The 16,362-nt window shown below is 35.8% G+C and overlaps 1 protein-coding gene and 1 long non-coding RNA gene across 4 annotated transcripts in view; one reads left to right on the forward strand and one right to left on the reverse strand.

Moving 5' to 3' along the window:
- Positions 1 to 484, reverse strand: LOC149091478 (uncharacterized). Its single transcript, XR_016196816.1, has 2 exons — positions 373 to 484; positions 1 to 155 (listed from the first exon to the last, which is right to left on the reverse strand). It is a non-coding gene; the product is annotated as an uncharacterized LOC149091478 (long non-coding RNA).
- The window catches only part of nebu (solute carrier family 2 member nebulosa), a 20,258-nt gene continuing 4,309 nt past the window's right edge, over positions 414 to 16,362 (forward strand). The window contains exon 1 of one of the 3 annotated variants that reach the window (XM_018102384.3): positions 414 to 779. Coding sequence is in view for 2 of the 3 variants with exons in the window: in XM_018102382.3 (XP_017957871.1) it covers positions 14,655 to 14,840 (186 nt within the window). In the remaining variant the exon portion in view is untranslated. Of the gene's footprint in view, positions 780 to 14,124; positions 14,841 to 16,362 lie in introns of those variants that run through there. The other 2 variants (XM_018102382.3, XM_018102383.3) reach the window with 2 other exon arrangements.

The following is a 16,362-nucleotide window of genomic DNA, read 5'->3' on the forward strand; positions in this document are numbered from 1 at the left end:
CTCTTTTCAATCTACATTTTTGTTATTCGATTAGTTAAAACCCAGCAATGAGATTAAATAACAACAAAGTTTAACAAAAATAAACGTTCCCGCTTTGACGCAGGCAGCATCACGGCTCTGTCGTTGAGTGTGGCGCTGTCGAGAGCAGTGGTTCGCTTCTAATAAATACAGAAGAAATTAAAAATAAATGCATATCTACTAAATATATAAAACAAAAGCTTTTTCACACATTCTTATTTTGTTTGCTTTAAACTATTTCCAGCTCAGTCAAATATTATTATAGATAAGCTACATACTTTTTGACTGCCAACTGGCATAGCTCGTAACACTGTGCGCTGTCGCCTCACCGTAATATTCTGTTGAGCTACTTACCCAACAACAGACGCCCGCCATATCAACGATATCAGTTGTTTTAGCGAATTCGTCGCGCGCGGTCACTAAACGGGCGACGCGCTGAAAGACCAGCAGCCAGAACAGACTTCGTCCATGTCCATGTCCACTACATACTAACTCTGCGTGTGTGTCTCTGCCTGCTTGTGTACTCCTCCAATCGGCAGCGAACTGTTTTTTTTAAAAATAAGAGAAAATACAAAAAGCAAACTGTAATTTTGTCTGCGCTGTGCTGTGTGCCTCTTCGTATATTTTAATAAAATTACGTACACTTTCTCTTGGACTACATACCCAGCCTCCAGGAAGGACGAGTCAAGTTCAAAGTGTCTGCTGGAAGCTGCTGACGACCATCAGCGGGAGCTCGTGTTTGTTTTTGTTTTATTCTTTCGGTAAGTTTTCGCCGGCATGTGTACAGTTTGACAAGCTCAACGAATGCCTGACAATAGTTTGGACAATTATGCCGTTAGTGCAAATAGAGATTAATGATAATTCCGATAAATAAGGGCAATGCAAGCGAATGAAATGAAGAGTAGATTTGTGCGACTTTAACTGAAGCAAATAGAAATGATTTTACATAAATATTATTTTTTTTTTATAGTTAAAAAATAAAAATGATTTACTTCCGCTCACACAATTCTAAAGCCATGTAATAATATTAGATGAGTTAGTCAAATCTAAATTTTCTGATAACCAACAGCAATTGTTAGCCATGGAGCGCTACATGCTGTCTGAAACTGAATAATATAAAGCAATAGCGTGTTACACTAAGGTCCAAGTTGAAAACATCGCTGAACTCAGCTGAAATTTCGGCGAGACATTGGAACGTGCCCTTTGGGAATATTATGGAAAAGACAAATTAATTCATAACTACATGAGTTGACCAGACATACAAACAAATATCATCCGACATATTATAAATCAAACTAAATCACATATCAAACTAAATAAGAATTTTCTCTGTAACTTAAGGTTTTTCCCTTTACAAAAAATGCACTGCGCATTTTTCCCATCTCTCAAAAACAGATAAATAAATTACGCAAATACTAATCGAATCTGCCGACTGGAATTCCAGTATGCAATTAGGTAGAATGTTGTTTCCGAAACCAAAAAAATCCCCAGCTTTGTGATACATATATACTTTTATATACATACTTATATATGTAATATATACGTATAGCCCACACTTTAAACAACAGCAATTTCGTATGGTATTTAAATTGAAAAAAATCAACTTTTCTGAACTGATACAGAATCACGTACAACGTGTACATGTTATAAAATTTTTGGATTTGGATTTCGTTTTGCCGTTTTCGGTTGATAAGGCTTATAAATTTTTATGTTTTAATCATTTTTTAATCATTTTTATTAAAGTATTGATAAGCGTTATGGGCAATGAATGGAACAGAACCAGTGTTCCATCTACCTGAACCCAACGTCTTTCACAGATCGAATTGGGTAAATGGAAATGCAATTGACTAGACAGCGTGTTTAAAATGAGTTAAATGACAACAATATATTGCGCCTCATGATTGAATGAAAGGGGAAAACAGCTCTACAGATAATAATTAAAACACAATGTAAATTAGATAAATAACTGTAATTAATGATGAGCCTATAATAAGGGAACTCACATATAGGAAATTCGTATGCATTCTAATGCCGAGTTCATTGTTTTGATATAAATATAATAATAAATTTGCGTTTTGTGAAAAATAACAAATTGCGAAAATTATCAGCGGGTGGGAAATCTGAAAACGACGATCCGTTAAAAGCAACTCACGTGCACACTATGCAAATGGCAGGTGAGTGCAAATGTGAGTGAGTGATGGGGCAGGCACCTGGGCGCGGCTGTCGCAGTTCAATAGTATCCAAATGACGTCAGGTCATTTTCACAGGCAATTAGTAAACAATTTTGTGCTCAGATACAGATACAGTTACAGTTATTTGCCATTAGCCCTGTTGACTCACCACACCTGACAATAAGTTCGGCTTTGATTGACTTTAAATCAATGGGGCTAAGATATAGATATGTATCTTGAGGGCAACAGCACCCGAAAAACTTTTAGCAACATTGGATATCATCCTCAAAATCAAGTTCACTAATATCTAGATATATAGATATATATAGAACTGTGATTCCATAGATTGTTGAACCGATGGGGAAAGAATAGCAAGCAGATCAAAAGCATTTTTTACGCAAGTTTTTCTTTGAGACACACATTCAAAATTAGAGACACATAGACCAAAAAAAAAATATGTATATATTAAAAAAACATAGACAGCAACACCCACGCTTTGCCTATAGATAACATTGAAATTAAAATAGAGAATGTAAAGAAAAGATATATTAACCATGGAGAAAAAATATGTCAACAGCTGCACAAATAGGAAATAGCTCACATTGTTTATTTGGTTTTCGAATAAGAATTTCAAAACTTAACAGTTTTCGTATTTATTTATTAATTAGCATCGCTAAATTATTTGTTATCACAGTCTAATATGAAACAATATGCAACGTGAAATAAAATTGTAAACAAAAATCAACTCGGATGTTAATGACGATGGAAGAAATTCACGTGTCTGCATTGTTGTTGCTTTGCTTTGTTGATATATTAGTAAGCAAGTATGATTCTTTAAGCAACATTTGTCACTATGAATCATGGATTTTAGGCATTTGTAGTAACAGCAAAAGCTTTTCAATTTACGCTATTTTACGATTTAAACTAAAACTGAACAAGTTACTAGAAAATTAACTTTTATTTTTACGTTACTTAAAAATGGTACCAATAGAGCAAATAAAAATAATTTTTTCTATTTTCAATACAAGTTGCTCTTGTGAATAGCAGAGACTTAAATTAGCTCAAAAATATGCTTTCATGTTTGTTTTTTACTGTTAAGCCAAACAAACTCAATTATTAAAGGAAAAAACGAAAACAACGAAATTCATTTGAGTTTATTTTTACATCTGTTTAAGTTTCCGAGAAAGCTTTAAAAATGTCAGTGGCTCATGACATATGCTGAAAAATCTGGTTTTGCGTTCTTATTTTAAATGTTCGTCATTCGAATTTACTTTGTTTGCAATATATTGAAATACGATTATTATATTTACTCATTTCGGCACTGTTGCTCTACGATTCTGGTTCTTATTCAAAAGGAACGACATTTCAATTATATGTTGCTCGAACTATGTTGATAAGAAACTGTTTGGGTGAGCTAATGTAAGCACCAAACAAAATTGTATTCATATCCGTATGTAATTATGGCTGTCACATGACTTGCTGCAGTTCGGAAGCACGCAATAACCTTTTTATATAAAATTGACAGCTAAATGATATTAGTATATACATATGTTCTAACGTATAGAGTTCGAGACAACACCAACAAAAATGCTACACATAACAATAGCAATGTCCGGCTTAAAACGAGTTTAAAAAAATTCATATAAAGTATAATAAATTCGTATAAATTAAATGTCAGCATCATAATTAATTTCTTTAAGAAATCCTAAGCTCTAGAGTATAATATGAAAATTTAATAGGTTCGAAACTTTCTAATTATATAGTTGAATTTGTAATCCTTTTATATACCCGACCTTCTCAGATTAATTGATAATAATTTATTTATTATTTGTACCAAGATAACAGTTGAATGCTATATAAAATCCACATTAGTAATAACAAGTTGATAAGGCAGTCAATAGTTAATATATTTGTGCCATAGACGTTTCAATTACATTGGAAAATACAATGTGATTATAAAGAGGTTACGTTTCTGTTATGATATGATAACAGCTGTATATTGAAGAGTATAAGGATCAGGCCTTATCAGAAGATTCTTTATTAATTGTAATTCATTTCAATAGCTACTTGGACTTGAGTGTCGAACTTGGCCGCCAAATTTTATAGAACGAGAGCATGACCTTCAACTGGAGGCTTAGTTCCGAGTTTTCCTATCTCTTTTAAATTGATGGGCACGTGTATTAATCGTTTAATATAATAGCTTCGATTTCAAATCGACTTATCTACTAAATATATGTAGAACGCGCATTTAATCTTGTTTTTATAGCATATGTACAATATGCATTATTATAGAAATCGACTAGGCTGATTATCAACAGATTCAACTACTGCTGGAAAAGGCTTATCATAATGCACTCAAGCGTACTTTGAACGCTAGGCCTTTAAACATTTTCCAAGAATTAGGGGCACAGCGCTTTTAGCGAGACAAGGAAAAGTAGGCAAAAAATATAAATGAAATCAAGCAAGTATTAAATTTAATTGAGATCCCGGAGACGGGCCTCTCCATAGGCCATTGATAACCTGCTTGAACTTTTGTCGTCTCCGTTGTCAGTTGTCTGTAGTCGTTTGTCGTTGTCAGTTATTATTGTTGTCAACATTTGGGCAATGTCATTACGTGTGATAGCGATGCACAGGCACATCTGGAATTGGACACACCCCACAGCAATATATTATATAGCTCAGTATATTATAGATTACACATAGAAGGAAATAAATAGAAACGTATGTGTGTCTTATGATATCTGCAATCTTCCTTACGCAAATACAAGCTCGGTCTATGAACTTCAACTTGAGCGATTGTGCCTTACAAAACAACTTGCGTGAGGTCATGGTTGACTAATGTCGAGAATAGCCAATGATTAATTTCAAGAACAAATACCAGATTATGCTGCTCTATGTAATAAAAAACCACAAGATTTTTTTTATTTATAAAGCGCTGATACGGTTAATAAACTAATTAACTCTTGAAAGAATATAAAAAATATATACATATATTTATTTAATAAGTAAATAGTACAAAGTAAGCTCGCAAATACCCTGGAAATCATAAGCTCTGATTTTATATATTTGGACATACAAATTCTTAGCCATTCATTTATTTCCCAAAGTAAGTTCAAAACTGTTTGCACCCCGGTTGTATTTTTTCCTAGTATCTAGGGACCCAGCCATCTCTAGTTGTTTTTTTTTTTTTTTATATATCTCAGCACAAGTGCCATAAAGATTACTTTGAATAGAACACAAGCGTACTCAATTGGCACTAATAAATGCCGAGCTAGGTAGACTTATGTACGGCGCGTTTATCCTCCAATTCTACGTATCTACATACATATATTAATTCTCAATTTTTGTGTGCATCTAATAAGGAAATTACTTGTTAACGTACGCGTGTGCGTCTACTATATGTGGGCGTGTATTTTTATCGTGTTTTTACTCAATGGACAAGTATTTACCACTCACTATATGAGCTGTCTATCAAGAGTGGCATCAGCAATGTACTCCATAAATAATTTACTGTACGCTTTAACATACATATATAGGTATATAAATAACCGAAAATAGGCGCACCATATCTGAATAACTGATATCGATAGGACCATAAAGCGATTTAGCGGCGCATATAACACCAAATGACATAATGCGATATGGCATGGAATCTAACGATAAGCCATCAATGATTAGTGCAATATCTCATAGCTCATGTTTGCGTACATACATACATAAATACTATGTATGCATACATGTGTGCCTATTATATACATATATATATATTATATAAATATATATATTTCAGATATATATTTGGCTGCACTGTGGCATGCTTTGGTTACGCTGATAAGAATTGAAGACATCACGAAGTGTGTCTTATTGCCTGCTCTTGATTCCGTTTCTATTGCCTACAAATATTTAATCATGAGAAAAATCAACAAGCCTTGACATTTTATGGACATATTGGTTTATGATTTGATCAAGGTGTTACACGTAATAATTGTCGGTTCTCTTTCTGATTTGTAAGGCTTAATCATTTCCAATTTGCTCAGTAAAAGTTGATGAAAGGTATTTACTTTGCTGGATCGGTGAACATCACAATTATTATCACCTCACTTGGAGAAAAAAAAAAAATACTTTTTGCTGTTTTCAGCTGCTAAATAAGTCAAAGCACATGTTTCACAAATTTATTTTCGTCTAAAAAAATATAAATGTGTATATACAAATAAATGATTACAGCTCGGTCTGAATTGCTTCTGATCCACAGTTTTAGATGCACTGCATACAGCACTGGCAAGCAATACTTTCAAACTGTTTGTAAAGCTTTCGCGAGGAGCTTTTCCGCTGCGCGTGAGTTCAGCTTTGGCTGTTACAATTCGAATGCGAATGCTTGCTTTCATTGTATACAGTACAAGCGAAGACAATTTTATTTTATCTTCTGAACTAACAAATGTGTTTATTTAATTAATTATAAATAAATAATATATATAATAAAATAAATAAAAATTTCTCATACATAATTATGCTTTAAGATTGGTTCATTATTTATTTACTATCATGTCATAATTAGTGTAATATCTTTAAGCAACGGCATATCAGCCGCTGCACGTGTGGAAGCGTAAATACCTTTACCTACAGCCTGGCTGGCGGCTTATTGATTTTTTAATTTAAAAAAAAAAATAAAACAAAAATATATCGAATTGTGACGCGTGTCTCTACACAAGTTCAAATGTAGGTCATAGTGAACAAAACTATGTTGTGTTAGTTCAGCGAAATTCAGACAACTGCACTTGAACTGACTGAAATCGCGTGATTTGCGTGGGCCAACAGCAACTAAAAAAGCTGCACTGAAATTTTAGCTCAGATGTTGAAATGTATGAATCTCTCTGTATGTGTGTAGTGTATAAGTTTATGCTAGTATGTGTGAGCATTCACGATTATGTGTGTGTGAGTAGAGGGGCACGCTCGCGTTTGCTGATTGGCCAAGTGTTTTGGGGCTTGGCTCTCGTGACGTCACGCGCACATCTAACTCAACAGACGTATAAATATGTAAATATAACTGTGAAATATACAGTTGAATGACGTCGCTGGCATTGACGTAGTCACAGTTCAGTCTGAGGCAATGTTGTTGCCTTAATGAGCTTTTACGTAACACGCGAGTGGCGGAGGCCACTTGGTGAAATGGGCGGGTCTAGAGAGTTTTGACCATGCTCTGCGTGTAGGTCGCCTGGGCTCCGTAATTAGTATACACACACAGTTTGGCATTGCGTGCTGCTCTGGCCCCATGGCCCAAAGGTTCGGCCACGGCAGCAGATACACACTGTGCAGCAATACTAAGAGCTACGTGTGAGCATGCTTTTAGGCGCTCTGTGCGCCTGTTCCGAGCTTGAAGCGTGCCAAATGTTTGGTTGTATTTCAGTCCCAGCTTGCAACGCACCTAAACAATGTCACCCCAGATGTTGTCGCACGTGACGAGGGGTACTCGCTATTTAATGAGAGTTAATCAAAAACTCAACAATATTCACTCTGTTCTAAACTAATTCGTATGCCGGATATCCTTTCTTATGTTAATCATATAAGCGATTGAAGACCCTGTTGTTTTAGGTTGTTTCTTTATTTTATATGCATATGTGACTTGTGTATACGATATGCTCGTTGCCTAACTCATATCGTCAGCAACACTCGTTTTCAGCGCTGTCATGTTTATTCATTTGTGGCGATACTCTGGAATTTTTAGTAATGCGGGTATATGTATTTGAAAGCAAATATAAACGATAAGCAGAGTACATACATATGATAAGAAGATTTTTTTAGAATTATAATGGTTGCATCTTCAACACACTTGAACTGAAAAATATACATACCTACTATGTATCTAATATAATAATTTCATTTTCATGCAGATGCACACATGCTTGAATTTCAAACCGTTCTAAAGAATAAATTTAGATGTCTATCCTATTTTGGATTTTTTCTGCCAGCAGCTAAGGGGGGAAATATTTTTAGAGATTTATTTGAGATAACAACTAGTTTATTATATCTTTGTACACAAATACAAACTTAGAGTATGAGGAATTCGTGTTTAAGCATATGTTTGTATAGCTCTGTATACCATATGGCTTAAAATAAACATTAGTAACTTATATTATTATTAAATATAATTCAATTACAAGTGCCTAAACTATTTCATTGGTAAGCCTTATTATTAACGTTTTATAGGATATCCATAGTTCGGTTCCAGAAGTAAAGCATTTAAAGTTCTTGACGATACGAGGCAAATATAATTTCTATTCGAATTTTCGAAAAGAAAAACACTCATGTTTACTCACTCGTATGTTGACGCATATTGATTCATTACCGCATATTCATTGGGGATCTATAGTGTCTGCCTTTCTCAAGTGTCAGAAAGACAAGCGTGATCCATTGAGTGAATGCGCTGATGCGTAAAGAGCGACGCATTACTCGAAGACCGAAACCAAACAAGAATGAGCGCCTTTATCGAAGAGTATGATATACTATATAAGAAAATTCTCGTATGCATTTTCGATTCGTATGTAAACAATGTAAACAGGCACCTGGAGCTGTGTGAGTGCGCGTGTGTGCATATGGAAATGCAACTGCGGGCTGGCTTATTTACACTGTGTGCATCTATATATAAATTGTGAATACCTCGTATACATATATGTACATATAGTGTATATCTATAAGTTATTCGGAGAATCGGAAAATGTAAATTTCGCCTTTGTCGTGCGACAATTTCGTATTTACCAAAAGATGCAAACAGATTGGCCTGAATTTGTTAATTATATGATAATACAAGGGGCAGAACAAATTTATTAATTGTAAACAATATTTCATTATATTTTTAAGATTTTCATGTATATGTCGAAGAGCAAGTAGTACTAATTTGTTTGCGCGCATTGTAATTGTGCTTCTATTTCCCTTTATGCGTGCCTTCGAACTTGTGCGAGTGTGAGTCGAGCCTGTGTGTTCGATGCCCTTGAACAAAGAATGCTCTATGACAGAGTATGGTGGTTGTTTTGGTCACACATGAGCGCAACTTGCATAGTGAAATTATTGAGAGTATTTGGTGGTCAGTATGTGAAATAAGAGTTGTTTGCTATTTCACAACTATTGTAATTTCATAAGAGTATTGCATCAGCCGTTTGATGTGTTGTGACTGGAATATGATTTTTAGCATGGAAATGTCCCGTTGTAGCTGGGCGACAGCGTTTGTAGCTGTCGCTGAGTGTGGTTCGGTGGCAAGCACAAGAAATGGTTGAGACAAAGAAGTTAGTTACGTTTAGAACTTGTCTGCCGCCGAAACTCGCTGCACAATGGAGATTAATCAAGAGAATACTAGTGCTTCAACAAGAATACTAGTGCTTCGACATCAGAAGTGGGATTCGGCTCACTATCTACCACTCTGAATGAGCCACTACGAATATTAATTGAGCAACAAAATAAAAATTTAATCGAGCTTGTAAAGCATTGCAATCAAAGGCAGCTGAAACAACAAATAATAAGACAATAGTGTTGCCAAAACTCAACGCAGAAGTTGCTGGCGCCGACGCAGCAGCATGGTGCGCTACAGTGAATATCATCATGGCGGAAAATCTCATAAAAGGCAGTGCATTAGTGATGGCTTTGAGTGCAGCGTTGGATGGCAGTGCATCGCAGTGGCTTTCACAAACATGTTATCCTGACATAACTTGTGCGGAATTTTCATTGGTCAAAGAAAAGATAAGTTCTAAGTTAATTGGTAAAAGAATTAATAATGTAGTAATTTTAAAGGGTATTGGCAATGGTAGTATTTGTAGTACATTGCAAATACTTGGTAATGTAAAAATTAACAATTTTTTGCATTGAGATACTATTTCATGTTTTGGGGGATGAAAACTTAAAAAAAGGTGTCGTGATTGATCGAGAAATATTGTCTAATGGGTTTCATATCATTATGTCTCCCGGAAAATTTGAAGTTATCAGATCGAAAATTGTAAACCGTTGTTCAAATGATGATATATTTGGGCCTTGCTGCTGTTCTGTGTGGGTGCACGCGCACGCTCGCTCATACATGTATGTGTTGCGGTTGTTGTGTCTGTCTCGCTCTAATTTACTGTCGTGCCCAGACTGCGTCAGACAGAGACGTCTGCCAGGTTAGGATAACGGATCGGGGAAGAAACGAATGGAATTGAAATAACGGCAGTCGCATAGTCACACATACAACCTTAAGCGTTATTGCGAAGTACATTTTATTCTTTCCTCTTTACGCTCTTAATCTTGAAATATAGTGATGACACGATGTTTATAATAGTGATAACACGATATTCATAATATTGTGAAGACACGAACTTATATTTTTTTTTCTTTGTATAAGTCGGTTTTGGCCTTGAGACAATTTATCGGATTGGCATCATATTTTCGGCAATTTATACAATAATTTTCGTGTTTGATGAAGCCATTATATATTTTGACGTTGGAAAATAACGAGTTTGTCTGGAAGCCAGAACATAAACAAATAAGACAAAAAGTTGTTTCTCTGCTTACGCAGAAGCCAGTCTTAGTAATATTTGACCCCCAATACCCGATTGAGTTGCATATGGATGCAAGTGCTCCAGGATACGGAGCCATTCTATTACATAGAATCAACAATAAGGCTCATGTCGTTGAGTTTTTCAGTAAGGCAACTTCATCTGCTGAGTCACGATACCGTTCTTAGGAATTAGAAACTCTTGCGGTTGTCATGGCTATAAAGCATTTCCGACATTATTTGACGGGCAGAGAGTTCGTCGTTCTTACTGATTGCAACTCACAAAGGTGGTGGGCATATTTACAAACGTTCACGTTTGATTTGCAGTATAGAGAGTACAAGAGAATGGTAGAACACGATCCTTGCCAATTGTCCCAAGAGCGTTCAGATGGTCTGTAATAAATCAGATTCATGAATCAATTATGCATTTAGGTTGGGAGAAGACGTTGGATAAGGCCTATGACTATTACTGGTTTGAAATCATGTCCAAGTATATACGAAAGTTCGTCGAAAACTAAGTGGGAAGTCTGATCAAAAGGAGTATGTTATTGTCCAAATAGATGCTTTCACTAAATTTGTCTATTTAACACACACGGTCAAGATTGATGCTAAGAGCTGCATAATTGTTGTGACATCAGCTGTATCATTGTTTGGAGTACCAAACCTCATAATCGCAGACCAGGGTAGGTGTTTCGCCAACACAAAGTTTAGCGAGTTTTGTTCTAAACAGAAAATATGCTTGCATTTAATTGCGACGGGCGCAAGTAGAGCAAACGGATAAGTTGAACGGACTATGAACACCTTGAAAATCTGTTAACTGCAGTTGAGACTAGCAATCGAGAGGTTCAGTTAGCCTTAAATTGTACAGTAAGTCGTGAATTTAGAATTGTTTATTGGTAAGGTTGCTCGTCCTTTGGAGCTGCTCCCACTGTGCGACACGACACATGAGGTCGATTTGGTAGAAACAAGAGCACGGGCAGCGGAAAATATTTCAGCAGCAGGAGCTTACAATAAAGCGCGATTTGATAAAATCAAAGCTAAAGTAGTTAGATATAAAATAGGCGACTAGTGTTGTTGAGGAATGAAGAAAGGCATCGGACGAAATTAAGTCCCAAGTTTAGAGGGCCGTTTCAGATATCTGAACTGTTAGACGGAGATTCTCAAGTCATTGACGAATAATAGAAAGTACAAGTATGCTCATGATGATATAAAGAAGTTACCGGAGGGGTATGTACCAATTGAAATGGAAAGTTGCGACGAAGATTTGAATATAATTGAAAGTGAAGCTGTTGAAAGAGACAGTAATGGATTAATTGAAAGTGAAGCTGTTGCAAGAGACAGTAATGAAGTAATTGAGAGAGAAGCTGTTGCAAGAGACAGTAATGAAGTAATTGAGAGAGAAGCTGTTGCAAGAGACAGTAATGAAGTAATTGAAGCTGTTGCAAGAGACAGTAATGAAGTAATTGAGAGAGAAGCTGTTGCAAGAGACAGTAATGAAGTAATTGAAGCTGTTGCAAGAGACAGTAATGAAGTAATTGAGAGAGAAGCTGTTGCAAGAGACAGTAATGAAGTAATTGAGAGAGAAGCTGTTGCAAGAGACAGTAATGAAGTAATTGAGAGAGAAGCTGTTGCAAGAGACAGTAATGAAGTAATTGAGAGAGAAGCTGTTGCAAGAGACAGTAATGAAGTAATTGAAAGGGAAGCTGTTGCAAGAGACAGTAATGAAGTAAATGAAAGAGACACTGTTGCAAGAGACAGTAATGAAATAAGAGATGGTGAAATGTTCTGATCGTAGCGTGTGGCACATGAGATAATTTGATGTAGAACGAGCTAAGGTTATGATAATGCGAACAATTATGAAGAATTTGAGCTAAGTAGGAAGATAAATTTATGTCAACCTAAGAATAAAACTAAAATCGGAAATAAGATTTTATATAAAACTGTAAGAAGAAAAAAATGTAAAAAGATATTCAGTTGTAATGGATCAATTTATGAGATAAAACGGAATCTTATGCTTAATATTTGGTAAATAAATTGATGTATGTGGAAAAGCTTGGTATAATATTACACGAGGCCGTGTTAAGGTCAGGATGGCCGTGTCGAAGAGCAAGTAGTACTAATTTGTTTGCGCGCATTGTAATTGTGCTTCTATTTCCCTTTATGCGTGCCTTCGAACTTGTGCGAGTGTGAGTCGAGCCTGTGTGTTCGATGCCCTTGAACAAAGAATGCTCTATGACAGAGTATGGTGGTTGTTTTGGTCACACATGAGCGCAACTTGCATAGTGAAATTATTGAGAGTATTTGGTGGTCAGTATGTGAAATAAGAGTTGTTTGCTATTTCACAACTATTGTAATTTCATAAGAGTATTGCATCAGCCGTTTGATGTGTTGTGACTGGAATATGATTTTTAGCATGGAAATGTCCCGTTGTAGCTGGGCGACAGCGTTTGTAGCTGTCGCTGAGTGTGGTTCGGTGGCAAGCACAAGAAATGGTTGAGACAAAGAAGTTAGTTACGTTTAGAACTTGTCTGCCGCCGAAACTCGCTGCACAATGGAGATTAATCAAGAGAATACTAGTGCTTCAACAAGAATACTAGTGCTTCGACATATACTATAGTCTGAAAAACAGTTTTTTAACCATACAATATTCCCGATGCTATTTTAAATGTTTTTAAATTTGTTGTAGTATATATTTCTATTTTTATTTTATTATACATATATAATATTAATATTGATGTAGAAATATTTAATTATATATTATATACCTTTTTTATAAAAAAAAAAAAAAATATATTTACGCACGTATTATTTATTGATTCATTCATTCAATGTGTTATATTGAGCCATCCTTTGATATCAATTCCCATATTTTAAACGATTTACATCTTGATTGAGCAGGAAATGATTTGTAAAGTTTTGTAATTGATTTATGTATGGGATCAATTGTGCACTTGATTTTACTTAACAGTCCTATAAAGGATACATATTCATATAGGCTAGCCAAAGAGCTGTAACCCAATTAAGGTCAGAGTGTGCACGATGCAGAGGATCGTTGGCGTCTTAACGCAGCTGTGACAGAAATCTGAACTGAATGCATTTGCGTAGACTACAGAATGCACTTCTCCATTGTTGTTGTTGTTGCTGGCGATACGAAAGCTGAAGGCAGTCTGAAGTAGAATAAAAGCAAGAAGGAAACAACGCACTCAATTTCCAGTTTTTGTTGCTGCTGCAAGTCAACAGCCTCAGACTCGAAGCGTCGAGACGATGGCCACCCCGTGGCGGACTGGGAGAGCATCGAGAGCACACAAGAGAGACAGTCGAAGACTGAGAGTGCTCGAGAGTAAGAGAGGAAAAGAGAGAGATATTCCACATCCAGTACAGAGCCCGGCGTGGCTGGTTTTATTTTATATTTTGGCGCGTCACTTGCGCTCAAACAGTCGCTGCGTGCAGTTAACAGATACAGATACAATTACGCTCCAGAGACAAGCGGCCTAACGAACTGTCTGTTCACATTTAAAAGACGCGGCTCAGCTGAAGCTGATTGTTTATCTTGGCTCGCCTGAAGTGCAGTCCGTGAACAGCAACACGTTTGCTATGCATTGCGCATGCGCTTAAAAGTATTCTTTGTGGCTGGCTACGTGGGTGGGCCAGTTGTGTAAAAGGACAAACTGCCAAAGGACATTGAAACGCGCACGTATTATTCAACAGTCGAGCAGTGAAAAATGCACAGCTAAGCGCGAAAAACACACAAGAAATAAAAATAAATACAAAATTATATATAAAATGAACTTCACAAGCTAAGCAATTGAAAACAGCGCGTTGAATACTAAACATATCCACGAGTGACACAATACACATCAAACGAAAACGAGCTTTGCATTTGTTTAAACAATTAGTGGCAATATACACGAAAAATATTAATTATACAAGACCTAACGAATTAGAGCAACATGTCAACCGTTTCCTCCAGTAACTCAAGCGGCGATGAGCCCAACAAAAGGCCCGGTGTCAACAGCGAGGAGAGCTCCCACCTGCTGGAGGCCACTGAGAACGGTGCCAAATATGGTTCCCGGCAAGCGGTAAAAATCATCAAGACCCCAGTCAATGACAGTGCCAATGCCAATGACAGACCTCAAGTAGGCCCAATTCAAATTTTATTCAAACTTTTCTAACTGGTGCTGGTACTAAAAACCCCAATAATTTAAGTAACTCTAGGCTGTGTATCTTCTACGTATGACCTTGACAGAGGTACGGAAAAAAAATTAAAGTACCATGGCGCGCCCTATTAGCGGTGTGTAAAGCGACTTTCGGTTTAGTTGTTTGGCAAGAGCAAACAATCTTTAATGTCTGTTTAGTACAACGTATCTGAAAATGAAATAACTTGAACGGATCCCAGACAAAATTTAGAGCATTTTCTTAGTCATCAGGCCCAAAATGAGATATGATAAGGAGACAAAACATTAGTCTCTTATCTACGAAAGTAGTTCAACAAATTAAAGTTGTTTTTAAGAATAGTACGCTTCTTTTTTCTGGATATATCAGAATTTAATATATGTACAATATATATGACTTTCAACATTTCAGAACCAGAATTAAAAATTGTTATGCTTTAATTCCCTGAAATCGTAAACCGGCTTACGATTTGTGACCGTGAAATTTGTGAATTCATTCAAAGCATTCTCTGGAACGGGTCTGAAATTAAATATCAATTTGAGTTTTTTTATGTTTTCAATACATGTTTTTCGTTATTGTACATCATGTTTATTATTACTATAAATAACGCATTATATTATTCAGATTGGTTTTGATTTGTACGCCCCACAAAAACACAGAAATCTCTTATCATGTTTGTTTTTCTTTTTCCTTTTTTTTTTTTGGCAACATTGGTTAACCGAAAAGTGATTTCGTTGTTAATGAGTTGCTTTGTTTGTTTTCATTCGACGACCTTGGGCAGTTTATAAAAATGGAAAGTTATGAAATATTTATTAACCTATTATCCAATTAACTGATAAGCCTAAAAGGGCACGACATAAAAAATGACAACAAACGCAACCAAATAGCAAAAATATTTGATTATTGAAATATCAATAATTATTATATACATATGTATGTAGCTTATTCAATGTGATTGACCTGTAAAGACAGTTTCCTTATGTTGTCAAAAAAAAAGAAAGACAAATTTCTCCCTATATAAAATATAGTATTTCATAGTATTTCATTCTCGAGCGTTTAAAAATATTTCGAAAATAAGGAAGGAATTTCTTTTATACATTAAATATATATAAACTTAATATGCACAAAGTCTTGGCATATAAAAATTAATCTTTATTATCGGGTTTATTCGCATACCTGCACATCAGAAGCTGCGGGAATTTATCTGAATATTTTTATAAATTTTAAATGGTTGAGGAAACCAGTTTATGGCTTTGACAGTCGGACTGGAAGTATGTTAATGGATATTCTGGGCTTTAAAATGCAATTTCAGTTATTTCTTACTGAATGTGGCTCACACAAATGCGTATTGTCTGACATTGAAATGAACTTGGCCAGGCCAACGATGACAATGACATTTGGCGTTCGCCTAGCCATTATCCTGACCAGCTTAAAGCGTCAAGCGAGCGTCGTTAATGCGTGGGCGCCCAACAAGTTATTGGCTCG

This window comes from Drosophila navojoa, chromosome 4 (assembly GCF_054131105.1).
Source record: "Drosophila navojoa isolate 15081-1374.11 chromosome 4, UAZ_NAV_1.0, whole genome shotgun sequence".
Lineage (NCBI taxonomy): Eukaryota > Metazoa > Arthropoda > Insecta > Diptera > Drosophilidae > Drosophila > Drosophila navojoa.